At 39.6% G+C, this 23,500-nt stretch overlaps 4 protein-coding genes across 4 annotated transcripts; 2 read left to right on the top strand and 2 right to left on the bottom strand.

Annotated features, from left to right (window-relative positions):
* Nucleotides 1-10,415: 10,415 nt before the first annotated feature.
* LOC145113849 (uncharacterized) lies at nucleotides 10,416-10,895 on the bottom strand. The gene has a single exon (XM_079049901.1). It carries the CDS (start codon nucleotides 10,893-10,895, stop codon nucleotides 10,416-10,418), a length of 480 nt encoding a protein of 159 aa, XP_078906027.1.
* A 2,318-nt stretch (nucleotides 10,896-13,213) lies between these two features.
* LOC145113848 (uncharacterized) lies at nucleotides 13,214-14,464 on the bottom strand. Its single transcript, XM_079049900.1, has 2 exons — nucleotides 13,829-14,464; nucleotides 13,214-13,750 (listed from the first exon to the last, which is right to left on the bottom strand). The coding sequence occupies exons 1-2, from the start codon at nucleotides 14,462-14,464 to the stop codon at nucleotides 13,214-13,216; spliced, it is 1,173 nt and encodes a 390-aa protein (XP_078906026.1).
* Nucleotides 14,465-19,314: 4,850 nt separating this feature from the next.
* LOC145113847 (uncharacterized) lies at nucleotides 19,315-20,098 on the top strand. The gene is made up of 3 exons (XM_079049899.1): nucleotides 19,315-19,567; nucleotides 19,756-19,988; nucleotides 20,090-20,098. The coding sequence occupies exons 1-3, from the start codon at nucleotides 19,315-19,317 to the stop codon at nucleotides 20,096-20,098; spliced, it is 495 nt and encodes a 164-aa protein (XP_078906025.1).
* Nucleotides 20,099-20,876: 778 nt separating this feature from the next.
* On the top strand, nucleotides 20,877-21,392 carry LOC145113846 (uncharacterized). The gene has a single exon (XM_079049898.1). The coding sequence runs from the start codon at nucleotides 20,877-20,879 to the stop codon at nucleotides 21,390-21,392; it is 516 nt and encodes a 171-aa protein (XP_078906024.1).
* The last annotated feature ends 2,108 nt before the right edge of the window (nucleotides 21,393-23,500 follow it).

Here is a 23,500-nt window from a genome sequence, read left to right as displayed (position 1 = left end):
CCGGGAAGAGACCCATGACTCTGATCATCGGGTGAAAGGCCAAAATGGCCGAAGTTAGTGCAGCACGTACAGGAAAGTGCACAAGGGAGTTTGTCGCTCCAAGGTTTTAGGCTACTACAGGGTAGCAGGGTTGGTCATGTCAGCAGGAGGTGATCAGTCTTCCTCCAGATGTTGCGGGTATGTCATCTTCTATTGCTACTAGATGGATGTTGGAGATTTGTATCACTTTGGGATTGTGAGTGAGTTTGGATAAGTCAGATCTCGGGTCGGTTTTCTGCTAGTGTTTGGGTTATCAAGGATCATATATGCCATCGTGCATGCCGAAAGGTCCTTGATGAACCCACAGAAGTGCGCATCTTACGGAGTGGGTTCTGCGTGTACAGTTACCATTCCAGATCTTTGTCGGGATCTATGCAGGAGTATTATTTAGAGGATACTCGATCAGGGTTGGAGTGATAGTTCTCCAGTGAAGTCAGCGTTCAGGGGTTCTATCATTATTCAGGTATGGTCGGCAATTGTCTATGAATGAACTTTGGAGTTCAAGGCACTACCGTTGCTAGGACAGGACTGGTAGCATGAAGAGGGTTGTGACAGTTACGGGTGTTAGATGTATAAGTGTTCGGACATTGGATGTTCAAGAGAAATGCACTTTCGCATCGGTTGTGTTCGGTCAGAGTTCAGTAGTGCTACAAGATTTGAAGTAGGAATGAGGATTCGTTACTTAGGGTAAAGGCTAAGGCCTCTAGTTGTTACCATTGGAGATGGATTGAGGTGTCAGATTGGACCAGATTTCAAGAGTACTCTTCAAGATTTCAAAGGATAGGCGGTCTTAAGGTGTAACTGGTGATTGATCACCAGCATTGGTAAGCACAGGTTGTCATCAATGGGATATTAGAAAGCGAGAAGGATTGGGAATCCTTCAATTCTTGCGTGCCGTGAAGACTTAGTCGGATCTAAGTGGGGGAGAGACTTTTTATTAAGTTCTCCAAATGTGAGTTCTGGTTGCACGAGGTGCAATCTCTTGGGCACCTTGTCAACCAGAAGGGCATTCCGGTCGATCCGACCAAGATAGAGGCTGTGATGCAGTGGGAGATTCTGAGGTCTCCAACCGAGATTCGGAGTTTCCTGGGTCTAGGGGGTTATTACCGGAGATTTATACGGGACTTCTCTGAGATTGCGGTTCCTTTAACCCGACTGACCAAGAATTCGGTTGCCTTTCTGTTGGATTAATGTCAAAGTCCATAACTATAATTGGTAAGACTTGACCCGACCCGGCATGGTCCATTTGGGTTGCATGGCATCATGCATTTGGATAGACTATAATGAGAGAAATAACACTTAAGGTTGGTTAATAGATTATAAGTTCTAATATATATTAATAAGGTTATTTAATTAGTATTGATCAAGAATTAATTTGGAATTAATTAAGTGATCAAAAGGAGACTAATTAAATATATGGGTTGATTGTGTAAATCATTCATTCTTATATATGTGGGCTTGTGATCCAAGATTCCTTATGTTGGACTAAGTCCATGGGGTGACCCATGGATACTCCATGGAGGTTAAAATCCATGGAGCATAAGGAATGGGTAAAGTTATGAGTTACATGGTGTAACCCTAATAGCCACCATATAAAAGAATCCCATGGCTCAAGAAATCGGGCACTAATGTGTGAGTGTGAGGGCTAGACGATTTCAAGGAGTGTTCAAGTTTCTCTCAAGTTATTCCAAGTGTATTTGGTGTTGTGTGAACCATTTGAGGTGTCACACTTGGGGCACTAGGCACTCAAGCTTCATGAAGACATTCTACATCAAAGAGGTATGTATTCTATCTTGTTATATTTATTATTTTGTATGCTAGATTAGGATAATACCTTGGATGTTCATAATTGTATGTATAATAGAGAAAACATAGATCCAAGGTATTTAGGGTTGCATGTACACTTAGGAGTGTTAGAATGCTCATAGCCCAACACTTTCGCTGGGGGCCTGAGCAGCAGGAAGCCTTCGAGACTCTAGACAGCGGATGTGCGAGGCACCGATTTTCACCCTGCCAGAGGGTGTAGATGATTTTGTGGTTCACTGTGACGCTTTGATCACGGGCATGGGTGCGGTACTGATATAGTGGGGTCACGTGATAGCAGGTTTCGGGAACCAAGTTAGAGTTCCGGTTAGGACTCAAGTTCAGTGGTGTGTTAGGTCGAGTGCGTGTTCGACCCGGTATAGAAAGTGTTGTAAGACTACGGGGGTAGTCGTAGCATTCACTAGTGGTCAGTTAGTATGGAAAGTGTTGTAAGACTGCAGGGGTAGCCGTAGCATTCACTAGTGGTCAGTTAGCATGGGAAGTGTTGTAAGACTGCGGGGGTATCCGTAGCATTCACTAGCGGTCAGATAGTGCTAGAGTGTTGTAAGACTGCGGGTGTAGCCGTAGCATCCACTAGATTGGTAGATAGCATGAGCACGTTCATAGATCGTGAAAAGGAAAGTAGTACCCACCAGTTCGGGTGCAACATTGAGGATATGGAAATACACGGATTGGATTTCGGAATTACCCAGAAGGATTAGATCAGGTTGAGCCAGTGATAAGACTGTAGGAGTGCCACTACAGTTATGGGATCAGGGAAGCAATGAACCGTATAGAATTGCTTGTGATATAAGGCTACCATCGGTTAGGTGGCAATCACTTTTAGCCTTGGATTTGATGATGACAGAATTCGACGCATGGACCCGATCGGTTAGATCAGAAGGATGTTTGAGCCACAGGGGCATGATAACTAGTGGCAACTAGTTCCAGAGAAGGATTTCGTTCAGAAGTCGTGTGAGGCGACTAAGTGGGAGTCCATTGGCTCCGCAGCCGGGCAGGAACCCGATATTTCAGATGATTGGCGAACCAAATTGAGACCAGGTAGGTCTCGGTAGATGTTGGGAAGCAGCCATGTGGCGACATACTGCTTCAGGCAGTTCAATAATCGGACAATTCAGCAAGTGGCAATATTAGATTTTATTTTTTTGGGTTGCAAGTATGGACGGAATAACGGATTGCTTGGGTTATGTTAAGTCAATCGCAGCGGAATTATCTGAGCCTTAGCCGAGTATAAGTGACGTGCAGAGGTAATTGGGATTGTGATCCAGATTTATAGTGGGAACCTCGAGTTATCGGAAGTTGAGTAGTCAGTTGAAGGACGAAGTGGACTGGATTCAACAATAATGATTCAGTATGAGTGGTCTGTCAGGGATTCAGACCATCTCAAGACAACAGATTTTAGACGGAGTAGATGTGATCTTGTTGCGATAAATTAGTTCACCTTCGGGTATTAGGGCTTTACGAAGACTGGTCACGGCTACCCTGGGAAGGCTAGGGTGTGCCCAGGATGGTGACCATGTTACTTGAGTAGTTGGGTGTGTAAGGAATGGTAAGGAATGATTTCGAGGACGAAATCTAATTTAAGTGGGGGATAGTTGTAACACTCGTTTATTTATTAGATAAATAAATAAATTAAGGAACGAATGGTAGCCCTAAAATAAATAATTATATATGCAGGGTGTTGGTCTCGAGGAGCTAATTGTCACAATTTTACAGATTGGGGTTTTAAAAGTGTAAAATCCGGACTCAGGTTGTAAATATTTATGAAGACAGGGGCTTCGTGGTAATTATTGGAACTTAAGCTAAAACGAATGAGAGGAGGAGGGACTAAAAATGTTAACATGGCTGAAGTTTGATCATATGGACCTATATTGAAAAGATTTTGGAAGCTAGGGGCCTTTTGGTAACATAAGGACTTATTTTGATAACAATTTGTAGAGGGAGGGGTTATTGGGTAAATTTAGGACTTATTTTGTAATGGATTTTTAATGTTGGGATTAAAAGGGTAACTTATGGATTTATTTTGAAAAAAAAGAGCGAATGAGGGACTGAATATGTTATTATGGAATTAAGTTCACGGGGGTTCGGGGTATATAACTCGTCACCCCCCAGTCCAACCCTAACCCTAACTGTTGAGTCCAGCCGCCATGACCGGAGGTCGTCCAGTCGCCACCATCTCCACCGTAGTCGGACATCGGTGTTGCTGGGAAGAACCTCTGAGACCGACGCTGCTTTTGGGAAGGACCGGTTGGAGGGTTGCGGTTGGGTCTCGGCGTTGTAGCCGCCGCCATGCGGCAGTTTCATCAAGTGCGCTGCCGCCACCTCCGTCTCTTCGATCTCCGGTGGCACCGCCACTGGTGAGGAGGTCACGAATCAACCACCACGGTGGTTGTAGCTATTCTAAACCGCTACCCTTCGTCTTCCTCTTCTGTTTATCCCGCCACCTCCCACCGCAAGGGTGGAGGTGGTTAGATCCAGTCCGGCGTGCACTCGCGTGTGTTGACCTGTCACCAGGCAGAATACCAAGAGAAACCGTCACCACCACCGTGAGGTGGTGGCTGTTATCGCAAATTGTTGTCGTTGCCGGCATATAGCTTCCTTCTACCGCCTTCTACCGGATCTTGACACCACCAACCATTGCTACGATTTATGTTTAGGTGCCTTGTTTGGCCGGAATTCTCAAGAACAGCCACCACCACCACCTCACGGTGGTGGCCGCCACCATCTGCCACCGCCGGCCACCGTAAGGTGGTTGTGTGTGTTTAATTAGTGTAGTGTGTGTGTTTACCTATGATTTCATTGTAAATTGTAAAAATTGGAATAATGAAAGGAAAAATCATACCACCACAATAGGGTGGTAGCTGCCGCCACCGGCCGCCGTGTCGGGTGGCGGTGTGCTTGCCTCGTTGAGTTCGATTCGTTTAGGGTGCTTGAAACCCTAATGGGCCTTGTAAGCCCTAATTGACCCAAATAAAACCCTAACGGACTTAATGATATTCTAATGGGCCTAATAGGCCCAATAAAGCCCTAATTGACCTAAAAGCCCAACAAATTGATAAATGGGCTAATATTTGGATTGGAAACCCTAATTACGGTTTGGAAAACCCTAATGCAATGAAGCCCTAATTTGGGGAATTAAATCGGGACACACGGGAACTACTTGATAACTTGAAATATTAAAAAATAATCATTGGCAAAAATTAATTCTAAACAATATTGGACTTAATGGATTAAGTCCTTAGTGGATTAATTCCTTAATGGGTTAAGTAGGAAACTTAAACCTAATCATCATTTTATGTGAAATCCAAATTTCACTTGGGCCTTAAGTTGGGCCTTTCTATTGGGCTTTGATGATTGGGATAATAATGGGCCATCCAAGAACAAGAAAATGGGCTAAAATAATTTAATGGGCCTAGGGTAAGGCCCATGTAAGGGGTTGGGCCTAATTTGGAAAATTGGGCCATAGATGGGTCATAGTTTGGGCCTTAATGATTATATGATGTTGGGCCTTAGAATAAGACCATGTATAGGCCTGGGCCCAATTTGGAAAATTGAGCCATGTGTTGGGCTTTGATTCCTAATTGACTTTGGGCCTATGGATTGGGCCTTAGGCTTGATGTTAGGCGTGTCAAACCCAACAAATAATAGGGGTACAACAGACTCCAAATACACTGCTTTAATGCACTAAAAAGTAGTACAAGCAAACAGGGTCGAACCACAGAGACACGGGACAAAAGTCTATACCTCTTGGCACAAGGTACTTTGGTCACAAAAGGGGGGGTTTTGTTTGCAAAAGTAAATAACTAAATAACAATCTACTTTAAAAGCATGCACAAAATGAAATAGATTTGTAAACAAATTGTAAAAGTGCTTCCAGTTCTAGTTCTCAATGTTGTTGTTCAACTTGATTATGACTTGATGTAATTCATGATTGCTATTCTAAGTTGGTACTGAAAGATATTAACACGCTCTAATACCTCTCGCTTGCCAAATTATCTAACCAAAACACGCTCTTTGACTAGACCTAGCTTTACTAATTCAATCTAAACACGCTCTTACATTGCATTGAAAAACTGCATTAAGTTTTATACAAGCTTCCCAACAATGTTCATTTCTTCTCATACGCTCGGAAGTGTGAAAACATGTGATATATGTTTTACAATAAGAAAACTTATTGCTTGTTACCAATTATTAACTTAATAGAACGATTAGGTGCTCTAAAAGTTAATTAACTGCACAAAAATTCAATTCATGAAAGTGTCCAATTAAACACCAATCAAATTTAAGGGTTCTAGTTTAAACAAAAACATAATCACTAGAATAGAATCACATATCAAACATCAAATCATATGCTTCAAGTCAAGCAATCAACATATTTTGAACAAGAACTAGAAACTAGGGTTTCTTAGCCACACATGGCTAAGAACAAATCAAACAAGAATAAAAGATGGAAATAATGTGTAATTGCAACTTACAAATACTAGAAATAATGTTTCCAAATGATTACTAATCAATCCCTTGCAATAACCCTTGAAATCCCCTCTCCAAATGTGCTCTGATATGTTGTGTGTGTCCCTAAATGACCCAATTTCCGTAATATGAAAAATAGGAAAAACTGCAAAAAGTTGGTTTTTTTGTGTCGAACACGGCCCGTGTTGAGCATAAGGTAAAAGACATGAAAGTGTGCAAATAAGGTTGTTCTAGAGACTAACATGAATACGATGAAATGCAAGAAAAATGAAGAACATTTATGCTAAATAAATGCATGAAGTGGGACTAAAAGGTGTGCAAAAAGGTGCACAAAATGCACCTAACAAATCTCCCCAAGCTTAGACCTTTATTGTCCTCAAGAAAGAACAAGAATCAGACGAAACAGGACGATTTCTAGATGACAAAAAGAAACATAGAACAAAAAGGGACAGAAAGATCCTAAAGGCTAGGAATGAATGCATGTATTGAAAACCATGAAAAAGAAACATATGTACAAAAGATACTTAAGGAACAAAAAATGAACCAAAGAAAAATTTAAGAGCACAAATAATCTTTTTATTTATTTTTATAAATATGGACATATACGATCAGACCTTACATCAATGGGGCTCCAATCATTAATACCTAGGCGACCATCCTGCTACCTTCCACATATCACAGACTCCCAAAGTGAGGAAGACCCTAAACGGTGTAACCCAATAGTCCAACCATAGTTTTATTTAAACTTCATACCTTAATTAGCTTTATGGGCGAAAATAACACAGTCCAGATCTCATGTCCTTAAGACTAGATGACCAAGAATTAGAATCGACGCATCCTTAAGAACCCGTCACGGCGAATCAGCTTTTCGCTGAAACAGTGAGCCTACCCGAAGGGGCCCAGCTCCTATGTTTTCACTTTTTCGAGAGCCACAAGTATCATATCACACAGTTTTTTTTTTCATTCTCTAGATTTGACTTTGAGGCGGCTTTTGATTTTTGATTGAACTTGGATTTGTATCTTCATTTTGAGCTTTGAATTCTTCAATCAACTTTTGACTTTCTGAAAGTTTCTTCGTTTTGGCACTTGAAATTATGATTGGGGTACTGGATGTGACAGTTGTACCCTTTCTTCTTTCTTGACTGTGTGGATCTGATACTTAAGCTCTCTGTTACCGCGAGGGTAACGCGTTTCAACAAATAGGTCCGTGTTCTGTGGGTCCAGAGTTGTCGATAAGGATTCTTTTTAAACATTCAGAAGCAAATCATCCTAAAGCTGTTATTACCGCCCACAAAAACGTTTCAGTATTCCATTTTTTATTATTATCTAAGGCTGGGGTCTCGAATTACGGTGTTTGGGTCCCCTAGTTATGATAGCGGATTCTACACTTCCGGCAACTATCCGGTCGCCTCGGAATTTTTTTTTTCATTTGATTTCTCGTTTTCCCACTTCATGGAGCTATCGTATGTAAAGAGTGTCATAATCTCGTATACAGTTTTTTTTTTTTTTTTTTTAAATGATGATGCGTGGAAATGATAAAAAAAATGTTTTTGGGTTTTATAAATGCCAAATGCGAGGAAAATGAAAATAAGAAAGCTAATTTTTTTTTTGAAAAATGCATACAAATGCACCTAATGTACAACTCTACCCCTCCCCAAGCTTAAAGATAAGCATCGTCCCCGATGCTTGGAGAGGGCGGAACAACCTATTGCGGAGGAGGAGGAGGATAATAGTAGTTGGGATTTCGGGTCCAAGCCCAAAAGTCCTCCTCATGTTTGCGCTGACGCTCTTGATCTCGAGTGTATTGAGTGGTGAAGGCGGAAAAACTTTGGGTTAGGTTCGTGACATCTTGATGGTAAGTGTCGAGGTGGGCATGGATCGATTGGAATTGATCCATATATTGTTGGTGATATGATGGGTGTCCAGCATGATGGGATGAGCTAGCACCACCCATGGGAGGAGAATTTTGTGGTGCCGCCCCGTCACTCTCTCAACCTTCCTCATCTTCCTCCTCGGAGAAGGAGTCGGGGAAGAGATATGGCGTGATTTGCCAGTCGGTGAAGTTGTTAGGACGCCTGAGGGAAAGGATGTCCCGGTTCTCCGGGGTGATGAGGAGCCTTGGATCGTGGTTTTGACCCACGGTCCAATTATGGTTCCCGTCCTTCGCCCGAAACATTCTCATAGACTCAAGAACTCCCGTGGTCAGGTAGGTCTCACCGGGCAGGGGTTGGTGAGTTCCGGGATATGGGGCCCGGACTGGAGCACTTTTGGCCAATAAACTGACAATGCCACCACAAGATATTTTGCCGGACCGTGATGTGCTGAGGCGGGTGAGTTTGTTACAAAGGAATGAGCCATAGTGAGGAATGAGATTATCGTCCGGGTGAGCCATCGCGTAGATTATTTTGAGCTCAAGGGCGCTAATGGTGCTTCTTTCTTCTTTAGGGACGACAAGTGAAACAATAATCCTATGGGCCACTTTCATCACAGGGTGGATGAGAGATGAGGCCTTAGCAGAACTTGAGACATAGGGAAGCTGACGTGTAAGGTCGGTCCACCACGTAAGATCACTATATCCTGGGATTGGGTCATTGGGGCCAAAGGTGTGTTCTGTGGGGGCCCCAACTATGGCATTGATTTGGTCCAGGGACAAGGCATGATCTTGGTTCATAAGCCGGAAACGTAGGACATCGTGGTCCAAATCAAATGAAGATAAGAACTCGGCTGTTGGAACTTTGTAGCTGAGTTCGTGGACCTTTAACAACCCCTGCCATCCAATGTTCCGGAACAATGTGTGGACTTGGTTGTAGATGTGCAACTCACGTAGAGATGGCACATGCGCGAATTGTTGGGTAGTGTGCGCGTGTTGGAGAAAGGCCTCAAGTTTGGCGGCTTTAATTGGGCCACGACAAACCACACCACTATGTGCCGAAGTGGGTGGAGATGAAGGTGGGGGTGACAGGGACCTGGGTGGAGGTGACGGGGACCTACGACGGCGGGTCGTTGATTTGGTGTGCCGAGGTCATTTAGAACTCTCACCTTCCATATGTAAAATTTGGGGCAAAGTCAAAAAGTCAATTGGTCAACGGGTCAAAAAGTCAACCGTTGATGGGTCCAGTCAACTGAAGTTTGGCCACCAAAAATTCGCGGGAAACTCAGTTTTGAATGATTTCCAAGATATTGTCAAGTCCAAAGTGGCCACAAATACATGCAATTTGACCTTAAGAATACAAATTCCACAATTGAAGAATAGGAAAGAAAGTATCGAATCGTTAGTGGAAAGGTGTTGTTGTTGGTGAGAACGACCTTCTTCAACCTCCCCAAGCTTGCCTTTTTGAAGATTTAAGCCTGAAACACCAAAATTTTGAAAACAATTTCGGACCTAGGGTTTGTCAAAACCCCAAAATCCACCATGAAAATGCAATAAGATGGTGTATTAGATGTAGGAGATGAAGTGAGGAAGATGAAAATCAAACCTTTTTGAAGATTTAAGCCAAAACCATGAAGAATCAAGGGGTTTTTGATGAAAATCGGACCTTGGGGTTTTCTTGGGGGAAAGGGGCTGTTTTGGAGTGAGTGTGTGGAAGAGTGAGGCAAAAACCAGATTTTTAGCATTAAAAATCACAGCATCTGCTGCGCGAACACGACCCGTGTCCGCACATGCCAAATCAACACGGCCCGTGTTGGGGTCAAACTTCCTGAGGAATGCGTGAACACGACCTGTGTTCATTATAAGGAAAGAGTGACATGGGCCGTGTACTCCTCTGACTTCGGGATTGTTGGCTATTGATGAACACGACCCGTGTTCATTATAAGGCAAAAGGAACACGGGCCATGTACCCTTCTGATTGCCACTTCCACTTTTTGAACCCAAAAATTTCCCTCTCATTCAAATGAAATGTTTCTGCATCCCAAGGTCCGTTTGGTGATTTTAAATCATGTTTAAATGCATTTGGAACATTGAAAACCAAAAACTCAAAGAAATGGAAATTGTTTTTAAAGAAAAGACAAAAATACCCCCGGGTTGCCTCCCGGTAAGCTGCCCTTGTTTTAAGTCGTTGGCTCGACTTTGCTCTTTAGATTCACTCAATGTAGTCCGGGCATTCCAAGCTATCAACCTCCATGTCTTTCTCTTGGAAACCTTCATAGAAGACCTTTAACCTGTGACTATTAACTTTAAACACTTTTCCAGTTTTGTTACTCTTAATCTCGACTGCACCATGATCAAATACATTAGTAACAACGAACGGACGCACCCAACGGGACCGTAACTTACCGGAAAACCATTTAAGTCGAGAGTCATAGAGTAATACCTTTTGACCAATCTCAAAGGTCTTACGGGAGAGGTACTTATCATGGAATGCTTTGGTCTTATCTTTGTAGATGTGTGAACTCTCGAATGCTTCATTTCTTATTTCCTCCAACTCTTGAGTCTCTAGCTTTCGGTGAACACCCGCTTCATCAATCTTCATGTTTAGCTTTTTGATAGCCCAGAAAGCTTTGTGTTCCAGTTCCACAGGGAGGTGACAAGCTTTGCCAAACACAAGTCTGTAAGGTGACATCCCAATTGGAGTTTTATATGCAGTGCAGTATGCCCAAAGAGCATCATCTCATCTCAAACTCCAATCTTTGCGATTTGTGTTCACTGTTTTCTCAAGTATGGACTTGATTTCTCTGTTTGACACTTCAGCTTGTCCATTTCTTTGCGGGTGATAAGCTGTGGACACCTGATGTTGGACTCCATACTTCTTGAGAACTGATCCGAGAGTTTTGTTGCAGAAGTGTGTGCCTCTGTCACTGATCAAGGCTTTTGGAGTTCCAAACCTACATAAAATGTTAGCCTTGACAAAATCTACAACAACTTTAGCATCATCAGTTCTTGTTGCCTTTGCCTCTACCCATTTGGAAAAATAGTCAACAGCCAAAAGGATGTATAAATTCCCAAAGGATGAAGGAAAAGGACCCATAAAGTCAATACCCCATATATCAAATATTTCACAAACCAAGATGGGGGTCAAGGGCATTTGGTTTCGGGAACTCAAAGAACCTCTCATTTGACATCTCTCACAACTCTTACAGAAAGTGTAAGAGTCATGAAAGAGTCGAGGCCAATAAAATCCACAGTCTAAAATTTTCCGGGCAGTTCTTTGAGGACTAAAATGCCCTCCGCAAGCATAACTATGACAAAAGTTGAGGATAGATTGTACCTCATGTTCTTCAACACATCTTCTTATACCTGATCTGCACAATGTTTCCAAAGGTACGACTCATCCCAAATGTACCTTCTTGCATCTTTCTTGATCTTATCTCTCTGTGACCTCGTGATATCGGGTGGGAATTTTCCCGTGACCATGAAGTTGCATATATCCGCATACCAAGGTGGTGTTTGGATAGCAAACAAGTACTCGTCTGGGAATGTGTCATGAATGGGAGTCGCATCTTCGGGTTGGACTATTCGGCTCAAATGATCGGCGACTAGGTTCTCTTTCCCGCTTTTATCTTTGATCTCAATATCGAACTCTTGCAAAAGCAGCATCCACCGTATTAACCTCGGCTTCGAATCTTTCTTTGTAAGTAAGTGCTTTATGGCTGCATGGTCCAAATATATGATCACTTTAGTTCCAAGGAGGTATTGCCGAAATTTCTCTAGTGCAAACACAATAGCAAGAAACTCTTTTTCTGTTGTGGTGTGGTTGCTTTGTGCACTATCCAAAGTCTTGGATGCATAGTAGATGACATGGTGGGCTCGGTCCACCTTTTGTCCCAAAACTGCCCCAACCGCGGTGTTGCTAGCATCGCACATGATCTCGAATGGAAGATCCCAATTTGGCGGTTGGACGATGGGGGCGGATGTCAACAAATCCTTCAAACGATCAAATGCACTTTTACATGCATCACCAAACTCAAAATCGGCCTCCTTTTGTAGAAGTTGACACGTCGACACCATGATCTTGGAAAAATCCTTTATAAACCGCTGATAGAAACCTGCATGGCCAAGAAAAGAACGCACTTCCCGAACATTTATCGGGTATGGTAAGCTCTTAATAACATCTATTTTGGCCTTGTCAACTTCTAAACCTTTTTGTGACACCACATGTCCAAGTATCAAGCCCTTGTCAACCATAAAATGACATTTTTCATAATTAAGGACTAAGTTCGTGTCAATGCACCTTTGTAAGATTTTGGTGAGATTTTGCAAACATTCATTAAAAGAATTTCCATAAATAGTAAAATCGTCCATGAAAACCTCTACGATGTTTTCGACATATTCTGAAAATATGTTCACCATACATCTTTGGAAGGTCGCGGGTGCATTGCACAAGCCGAAGGGCATGCGTCTATATGCAAAGGTGCCGAAGGGACATGTGAATGTGGTTTTCTCTTGGTCTTCCGGGGCAACCAGAATTTGGTGAAAACCAAAAAAACCATCAAGGCAGCAATAGTGGGATTTCCCGGCCAATCGTTCTAACATCTGATCGATGAATGGCAAAGAGAAGTGGGCTTTGCGGGTGGAAGCATTCAACTTCCTATAATCGATACAAACTCTCCACCCGTTTTGCACACGGGTGGGTACCAATTCCCCCTCGGAGTTTCTGACAACGGTGACTCCGGCTTTTTTCGGGACAACTTGCACGGGACTTACCCACTTACTATCAGAAATGGGGTAGATTACACCTGCATTCAAGAGCTTCATGATCTCTTTTTTAACCACCTCCATCATAGGTGGATTCAATCTCCTTTGGGCTTCACGATTTGGCTTAAAGTCTTCTTCCATCAATATTTTATGCATGCATAATGATGGACTCAACCCCTTTATGTCTGTAATGGTCCAACCGATAGCCTCCTTGTACTTTTTCAAAATTCCAACCAACTCTTTTTCTTATTCCTTTGCTAGCTTGGTTGAAATTATCACCGGTAATGTCTCTTCCTCTCCAAGATAGGCATACTTGAGATGGTCAGGAAGAGTCTTCAAATCAAGACTCGGTGGGTGTACTATGGATGGAAGGAGTTTCAGATCGGGATTTTTGAGCTTCATGCGGGGTGGTTCAACTCTCATAGGTTGTGCTTTTTCCAAGGAGTTGATTGCTTCAATCAACTCATCCTCCAACATATACTTATCAACCAGATTCTTGATCCCTGTTTCATTAAAATGCTTGCTCAAGATGGTGGTTAGCACATCTTGGCTTGACAACTCGAAACAATCATTAGTACATGAATCAATAACATCTATGAAGTTTAAAGAATGAATATCACTAGGATAACGCATAGCTTCAAAGATATTAAAGTTGATCACCTCACCATCGAACTCCATAGACAAAGTACCATTTACTACGTCTATTTTTGTTTTTGCGGTACTCATGAAGGGTCTCCCCAAAAGGATGGAGCTCGATTGTGGGGTGTTGTCATCACCCATATCCTAAACATAAAAGTCAGTAGGAAATACAAGTTCATTGACTTGCACTAACACGTCCTCCAATACACCTTTTGGGTGTACCAAAGACCGGTCGGCAAGTTGAATAATAACTCCGGTTTTTGATAAAGGTCCAATTCCCATTGTCTTATAGCTTGAATATGGTAAGACATTAATTGATGCTCCAAGGTCTAGCATGGCGCGTGGTACAAAAAGGTTACCCATTTTACAAGGAACCGTGAAAACACCCAGGTCCTTGCATTTTTTTGGTAGCCGTTTTTGTAACACGACTGAAACGTTTTCCCCTACTTTTACAGTTTGATTTCCTTTAAGCTTTTTCTTAGATGTGCAAAGTTCCTTAAGAAACTTAGCATATCTAGGAATTTTTGTAATAGCATCTAAAAAGGGGATATTGATTTCAACCTTTCGGAACATTGTCATGATTTCGTCATCTTCCCGTTCTCTCTTTGTACTTGTTAGCCTTGAAGGAAATGGAGCTGGTGTGACTTTCACTTCGGTCTCTATTGGTTTCTTTGACTTGGAAGTATTTTTCCTTTCCTCTTCTTTGACAGCTTCTTCCACCTCAATCTCTTTCTCTTCCTCTTCTTCATCTGGCATCTTTGGACCTTCATAGCTTTTCCCACCTCTTAAGGTAATGGCACATGCGTTGTGTTTCGGGTTCTTCTCGGTTTGAGATGGTAGCTTGCCTTGTGATTCCATCTTACTCACGGATTGAGCAAGTTGTGAAACTTGTTGCTCCAAACTTTATGCTTGCTGTTGTTTCTTGTTGGAAGCTTTGAGTGCTAGTGGCAAGGCTCTTGACAATATCTTCTAGTGACATGCTTCATGAACCCGCTTGTGGAGGTGGTTGTGGTGGATGCCTTGGCTGGAAATTTTGAGGTTGAAAAGGCGGTCTTTGTTGATTTTGAGGAAATGGTGGTCTTTGTTGGAATTGATGTGGTTGATTTGGTTGATAATTTCCCTGTTGATTTCCTCCCCAACCTTGATTGTTGTTCCATCTTTGGTCATTTCGTGAGTGCTCAAATCCCCTTTGGTTTGACCCGGAATATCCTCCTAACGCATTTGCTTCCGCATAATCCTCGTATTGAAGTTGTGGGCACATATCGGTTGGGTGCCCCACTTGAGTGCAAATACCGCACGGGCGGGGTGTGGGCTGCACACCTTTGTCTTTGGCTAGCATCATAACCACTTTAGTAAGCTCGGACAATTGAGCTTCAATTTGAGGAGTTTGGACCTCTTTTACACCTCGGGGTGCATCCGTGTACCATTCTTCATCATGGCTTGAATGTTTAGAATCTTCAGCCATGTTCTTAATTAGGTTGCGGATTTCGGTTGGAGTATTGTCGGGTAAAGATCCGCCACTTGAGGCATTAAGAAGCCTTCTTTCCATTGGAGTCATTCCTTCAATAAAATATTGGAGGAGTTGGTACTCGGTAATTCCGTGCTTGGGACAACAGGCACAAAGTTTCTTGAACCTTTCCCAATATGTGTGAAAAGCTTCTCTCTTATGTTGCTTAATCCCAATGATTTCCCTCCGTAGGGCTGAAGCTTTCATCTCTGGGAAGTATTTGTCCAAAAAGAGGCGTGCAAGATCTACCCAAGTAGTAACCATCCCCGGTGGGAGGTCATAGAGTCAGTCTTTTGCTGCGTCTTGCACCGTGAAGGGGAATGCCCTAAGCTTGATTTGATCCTCCATGACATTTTGTGGTTTCATGCCGACACACACAACGTGGAACTCTGTGAGAAACTTGTGGGATCCTCGTTTTCTAAGCCTCTAAAGGTTGGGAGGAGGTGGATAAGTCCGGATTTTAGTTTAAGGTTTGTGGCTGCCGGATAGGTGATGCAAAGAGGTTGTTGTGTAACCTCTTGTCTCGACCATTGACGAAGGGTTTGTTCGGGTGGTGGGTTTGGAGGTGGATTTCCTCCATCGTTATCCCCCATGGCGTGAGAAGTAGTTGAACTTTCTGTGGGTGTAGTGTTTGGGATATTATAAGTAGGTGGAGTGGTATTTTTGGGTGAGGTTGGTTGAGATGAGAGTGATAGGCTTTCTGTTTCTGATGCGGATACACTTGAGAGGCGTGTCAAACCCAACAAATAATAGGGGTACAACAGACTCCAAATACACTGCTTTAATACACTAAAAAGTAGTACAAGGCAAGCAGGGTCGAACCACAGAGACACGGGACAAAAGTCTATACCTCTTGGCACAAGGTACTTTGGTCACAAAAGGGGGGGTTTTGTTTGCAAAAGTAAATAACTAAATAACAATCTACTTTAAAAGCATGCACAAAATGAAATATATTTGTAAACAAATTGTAAAAGTGCTTCCAGTTCTAGTTCTCAATGTTGTTGTTCAACTTGATTATGACTTGATGTAATTCATGATTGCTATTCTAAGTTGGTACTGAAAGATATTAACACGCTCTAATACCTCTCGCTTGCCAAATTATCTAACCAAAACACGCTCTTTGACTAGACCTAGCTTTACTAATTCAATCTAAACACTCTCTTAGATTGCATTGAAAAACTGCATTAAGTTTTATACAAGCTTCCCAACAATGTTCATTTCTTCTCATACGCTCGGAAGTGTGAAAACATGTGATATATGTTTTACAATAAGAAAACTTATTGCTTGTTACCAATTATTAACTTAATAGAACGATTAGGTGCTCTAAAAGTTAATTAACTGCACAAAAATTCAATTCATGAAAGTGGCCAATCAAACACAAATCAAATTTAAGGGTTCTAGTTTAAACAAAAACATAATCACTAGAACAGAATCACAAATCAAACATCAAATCATATGCTTCAAGTCAAGCAATCAACATGTTTTGAACAAGAACTAGAAACTAGGGTTTCTTAGCCACACATGGCTAAGAACAAATCAAACAAGAATAAAAGATGGAAATAATGTGCAATTGCAACTTACAAATACTAGAAATAATGTTTCCAAATGATTACTAATCAATCTCTTGCAATAACCCTTGAAATCCCCTCTCCAAATGTGCTCTGATATGTTGTGTGTGTCCCCAAATGACCGAATTTCCGTAATATGAAAAATAGGAAAAACTGCCAAAAGTTGGTTTTTTTGTGTCGAACACGGCCCGTGTTGAGCATAAGGTAAAAGCGACACGGCCCGTGTTCAGCTTGGTCAACAGCTCCAATTTTGGTCAACACGGCCCGTGTTGATTTTGCAGTGTAAATCCAACACGACCCGTGTACCCTTCTGACTCCGAATCCAAACTTGATTTTTCAAACTTTTTCGTTCTTCGCCCGATCGTCCCGAAATCTTCACCAATGCTTCCCGACACCTCCCAAAGCGCATTCCAAGATCCGGTTTACCTGAAAAAGACATTAAAGTGTGCAAATAAGGTTGTTCTAGAGACTAACATGAATATGATGAAATGCAAGAAAAAGGAAGAACAATTATGCTAAATAGATGCATGAAATGGGACTAAAAGGTGTGCAAAAAGGTGCACAAAATGCACCTAACACTTGAGTAAGCCAAGCTTGGGGTAATGTAGTAATTAACCAAAGAATGTACTTATGCTTATGTAGTGGAACCCAATTATTAATTGGGTGATGTTTTGATATTGACAGTTCGGGAAGCTGTCATCCAGCAGTTGGGATTGTGTCTACGGGACTTCAGCAGTGTGAGATGAGTTACCTTCCAGTAGCGGTGGGTCTACGGCCACAATGCCGACCCACCAGTAGGAGTTGTATGTTAGATGATTGTCTTTGTGATATTCATCTAGGTTTGCTACTACCTGATATGTTTATGTGCTAGCATGATATGTTATATGTGATAGTGGTAGTAGGGGGAGAATAGTCCCCAAGTTCGGTCGTTAGGACCGAAGGGTAGGTCGGGCACCCCAGAATTGCCTGACAATATGTTTATGCTATGATATTATGTGGTACTAGTAGGAGGTGAAGTAGTCCTCGTGTGTCGGTCGTAAGGACCGACGGGTAAGTCAAGCACCCCAAAATGGCTTGACCTGGGTAGTCAGGCACCCCAGAATTGCCTGGCAGTATATGTGTGTTATATTATTACGTGGTAGTGGTAGGGGGTGAAATAGTCCCCGGTAGTCGGGCGAAATAGACCGACGGGTAAGTCAAGCACCCCAGAATGGCTTGAACTGGGTAAGTCAAGCACCCCAGAATGGCTTGAACTGGGTAAGTCATGCACCCCAGAATGGCTTGACCTAGGTAGTCAGGCACCCTAGAATTTCCTGACAGTATGTTATTGTATGGTGTGTGGTATGATGGGGGAGCTCACTAAGATTCATGCTTACGGTTTATAGTTTTGGTTTCAGGTACTCGTTTTCAAAGGAAAGGAGTCGGCTCGATCGCAGTGCATCACACTACGGTTTTCCGCACATGAGATATTTGGGATTACACTCTGGTATTGTTTTATGATAACATGTTTTGATTATTTCCACTTTGGTTTTGACATGAGATATTAATATGAATGTTTTTATACTGATGGTTTTATATAATAACTTAATTAAAACGAAATTTTTGGTCTTGAATTTTGGGATGTTATACAAAATCCACTTCAAAGCCCTACACTATAATGAAGCAAGTATGTTTTACCAATTCATTTAGATATTTGAAATTGATATGTTTTTTTGAAGTTATTGATTGACTTGGGTGAAATTGATTTGTTTTATTGAAGTTATATTGTTTGCTTAGGTTATATTGCTATGTTTTTTATTGAATTGATTGTTTGATTAGGTGAAATTGATATGTTTTATTGTATTTATTTTTTGATTAGGTGAAAGCAACTTGTTTTATTGAAGTCATTGTTTGATTAGGTGAAATTGATATGTTTTATTGAATTTATTGTTTGATTAGGTGAAAGCAACTTGTTTTATTGAAGTCATTGTTTGATTAGGTGTAATTGTTATGTTTTTATTGAATTTATTGTTTGATTAGGTGAAAGCAACTTGTTTTATTGAAGTCATTGTTTGATTAGGTGTAATTGTTATGTTTTTATTGAATTTATTGTTTGATTAGGTGAAAGCAACTTGTTTTATTGAAGTCATTGTTTGATTAAGTGTAATTGTTATGTTTTTATAGGTTAAACTAAGTGGTTTTTTTTACCAAAAGACAAAGACCTAATCCTAATGAAAGTGGTGAAGAATGTTCCCAAATACCAATCACCAATCAATCAATCCCTTCCGTTTCTAATCCTAATGCAACTCCATAAACATCAATCACCAATCAATCAATCCCTTCGGTTTCTAATGCAATTCCACAAACACCATGCTCTAACCAACCTAATGATAATGTTGACTTGAAAGATCTTCCAAAGGACCCGGCGGATAGGCCATTGATTACAAGTTACAAATCAAATATAAGAGATGATGTAAAAAGAGCATATTTGCTTCAAGGACCGTGTCAAGTAAGGGCACATAAGTTTCCTAAAAAAAATAGGTGATAGATTTTGAAGATTCGTTCCTTCATGGTTTGATGACTTTGATTGGTTGGAATATAGTGTGAAAAAGAATAGTGCATATTGTTTATATTGTTATTTGTGTGGGGAACTCATGGGACAAAAAGGAGGGAGATATGCATTTGTTTCCCAAGGTTTTGATACTTGGAATAAAAAAGATGCATTTCGGACTCATGTGGGTGGTGTTGATAGTTTTCACAACAAAGCAAGAGAAAAGTGTGAGTTTTTAATGAGGGAAAAACAAGCTATTAATGTAGTCTTGAGGAGGCAAACCGAAGCAGAGGACCATAAATATAAAGATCGATTACGTGTTTCTATTATTGTTGTTAGACTTTTATTGAAAACCGGTTTATTGTTTCGTGGTCATGACGAGTCAGTTAACTTGGAAAATAGAGGGTTTACATTGAAGTGTTAAAAGCCATTCGAGAGACTAGTGAAGATATTTTCAACAATACTTTAGAAAATGCTCCTAAAAACAATCAACTAACTTCCCCTAAAATTCAAAAAGAACTTGTGCAATGTTTTGCATAAGAAGTACTTTTGAGTATTCGTGAAGAGATTGGTCAAGATGTTTTTGATTTACTAGTTGATGAATCTAGTGATGTTTCAGAAAAGGAACAAATGGCTATTGTTTTGCGTTATGTCGATAGTCTTGGCTTTGTGAAAGAAAGATTCATAGGACTAGTGCACGTGAAGGATACATCTTCTTTGACACTCAAAAACGCCATAAATGAAGTACTTAAAAGTAATAAGTTGAGTTTTAGTCAGGTAATTTATTCTTTACTTTTTTCTTATTTCAATTTAATTATATATATATATATATATATATATATATATATATATATATTAATTGTTTTAAATTTTAATAGATAAGATGACAAGGTTACGATGGAGCTAGCAATATGCGAGGGAGATTCAATGGTTTGAAAGCTTTGATATTACAAGAGAATGACACGGTTTTTTATGTACATTGCTTTGCACACCAACTTCAATTAGTAGTTGTGGCTGTAGCAAAGAAGCATGATGGTGTTAATGACTTTTTTGAGCAAATTTCGTTGGTGGTTAATGTTGTTTGTGCCTCATGTAAAAGAAAAGACTTACTACAAGAGCAAGCAAGAGAAAGGGTGCAAAAAGGCTTGTGTAGTGGTGAACTTGAAACCGGAAGAGGGTTAAATCAAGAGACTACACTTGTTCGAGCGAGAGAAACAAGATGGGGTTCACATTTCAACACACTCACAAGTTTGATGAAGTTGCTTGCAGATGTTCTTGTAGTTTTAGATTTTGTGAAAGAGAAGGGAGGGTCATTGGCAAACCGTCAACAAGCATTAGGAATTTTAGCAATCATATGAGTTCGTGTTTTACTTACATATGATGTATGACATTTTACATCTCACGGGTACATGGTCAAAACAACTTCAAAGAAAAGATCTAGACATTTTAGAAGCGGCTTCGATGGTTAGAGGGACAATGGAGGCATTGCAATCTTTTAGAAACATGCGGTTTGCTAGCATTTTACCAAAAATATCCTCTTTTTGTCAAACACACGAAATTGATACTTTAGATATGGAAGAGTTGTATATTGGTGCGAGAAACCGTAGGACTACAAAGACTAATAGGTTTCATTTTGAGGTTTAAATTTTCAACACGGTGGTAGATATGCAACTTACAGAATATCGGGATCAATTTAGTGAAACAAGCACCCAATTACTAGAATACATGGGTGCTTTGAGCCCTTGTGATTCATTTGCACAATTTGACAAATCAAAGTTATTGAAGTTGGGTAAGTTATACAAGTATGACTTTGATGATTCAGATATGATAGACCTTGAAGGACAACTTGAGATATTTTATCACTCTTGCATCAAAGATGAGCGCTTCACTAGTTTGAAAGGAATTTCCGACCTTTCTCGTTCGATGGTTAGTACGGGGAAGCATCGGTCTTATCCTTTGGTTTATAAGCTTTTAAAGTTGACTTTGATATTACCTGTAGCGACCACAAGTGTAGAAATATGTTTTTCAAAGATGAAGCTCTTGAAGACCGACTTGCGTAACAAAATTGACGATGAATTTTTGAACGACGCATTGTTTTGTAATGTCGAGACCGAAGTACTTGCGAAAGTTGAGAATGAAAAAGATATGGAACGGTTTCAAAAGATGTCTGCACGAAGATGATAAATTTAAATTCTAATAGATCGTTGTAATATTATGTTTAACCAAAAAAAAAATTTGTATTAGATGTTTTATATTATGTTTGACCAGAATTTTTTTTTTTTTAATATTTTATATTATGTTTATCCGGAAAAAAAAATTGTGCAACCCCTACTACTAATTCCTGATAGGGAAATCAAATATTCTTCTACTTTTTCTTCCAAACATATTCCTATACATTTAAAATTAGGACATTTATCATATTTAATAAAATTAATAATTTTTTATTAATATTTAATTTCTCCTGTTAATATTGTACAGTATATAACTTCATCGCTTCATGTAGTACTACACGCTTTTCCAAATATTAGGCCATGGGTGATTAACTACGTCTACGACCTATACTTATGAAACTCAATGTTGTATCCTTTCAACCTAAAGCATGAATCAGCTTAAATACGTCGTTTTATATTATGTCGACCCATACGTATGAAACTGAATGTTGTCTCCTTTCGATCTAAAGCATGATTCAGCTTAAATACGTCGTTTTATATTATGTCGTCTGGTAAAAAACTGTAGTTTTATTAAAATGGGAGGTTAGGTACGTAGGTTCGTCTTGTATCATGTCATGTTGTTCTAAAATGAATTATAGTAAAATCGAAATTAGGAATTTGGATTAATTAATAATCAAAAGCCATGTGACATTACATTGTCCATGTGAAATTGGAGGCTCGCATGTCGAGAAAATCATGTGGCCATGCACATTCATGGCAACATGCTCCATTTAACCAAACATATTCCTTTCACATTTTTTCATTATAAGCCTTTTACATCAAACAATTCAGTCATTTATCTTAATAAAATGGTATTTAATCCACCAGTGATTTACCTAAGGAATTGTTCTAAATTAAATTATCACATCTTTTTTTTTTTGTCTAAATTAAATACCAAGGACAAAATATATAAATCCAAAAATGTAGCTCCGCATGATTTCCAGAATATTGGAGTTTTGACCATAATAGGGTGGGTGGAAAAAATATTTACCATTTTAGTGTTGTTTCAAAACTATTTACCATTTTAGTTTTTTTCTCATTTTTCTTTATTTTTTAGTTTCCTTTTCAGTTTTTTTTTAATTTAAATATCTTATTATTTTTTTTCTTTTTTATTCTAACTTTTTATTGTTTTTCTCATTTTTCTTTACCTTTTAGTTTCTTTTCAGTTTTTTTTTTAAATTTAAATATCTTATTTTTTTTTCTTTTTTATTCCACCTTTTTATTGTTTTATATATATATATATATATATATATATATATATATATATATATATTTAAATGACAGCTTTCATTTTAGTTTTTTTATCCTTTTTTACTGTTTTTTAAATATATGTTTTATTTATTTATTTTTTTCTGTTTTATTTAAATATCCAATTTTCTTATACAACCTTTTTACCATCAAATTTTAGCCTCAACATTAAAAAATCATCAAAAACCACCACTATAATCAAAATTTAAGGTGCAAAAATTCCAACATTCACATACAATGTTTTTAAAGTGAAAAAAAAATCTCAACATTGTTTCTTACAAAAAAAAACACCACAAAAAAAACTCCAACATTGTTTATTACAAAAAGAAAAACATCACAATTAGCTTCATCTTGAACCGGTAAAAAATCATTACCTGTAAAAAAAAATATTATTTTTTAAATTACCTTGGCATAGACGGACATCTATTAAATGGATGACTCTCCAACCATTCTCGAGCACGTGGATTTAACCGGGACATAATCGAAAACGATGTCCGTCTATGCTAAGGTAATTTAAAAAAATAATATTTTTATGGTATTTGTTATAGTTATTCTCTTGTTATTATTTTTTTTTTACAGGTAATGATTTTTTACCGGTTCAAGATGAAGCTAATTGTGATGTTTTTCTTTTTGTAATAAACAATGTTGGAGTTTTTTTTGTGGTGTTTTTTTTTGTAAGAAACAATGTTGAGATTTTTTTTTTCACTTTAAAAACATTGTATGTGAATGTTGGAATTTTTGCACCTTAAAATTTGATTATAGTGGTGGTTTTTGATGATTTTTTAATGTTGAGGCTAAAATTTGATGGTAAAAAGGTTGTATAAGAAAATC

Source organism: Lactuca virosa, chromosome 5 (assembly GCF_052849685.1).
Source record: "Lactuca virosa cultivar CGN04683 chromosome 5, Lactuca_virosa_CGN04683_v6, whole genome shotgun sequence".
Taxonomy (NCBI): domain Eukaryota; kingdom Viridiplantae; phylum Streptophyta; class Magnoliopsida; order Asterales; family Asteraceae; genus Lactuca; species Lactuca virosa.
Note: the sequence above shows the minus strand (reverse complement) of the source record. Positions and strands in the feature narration are given on the sequence as shown.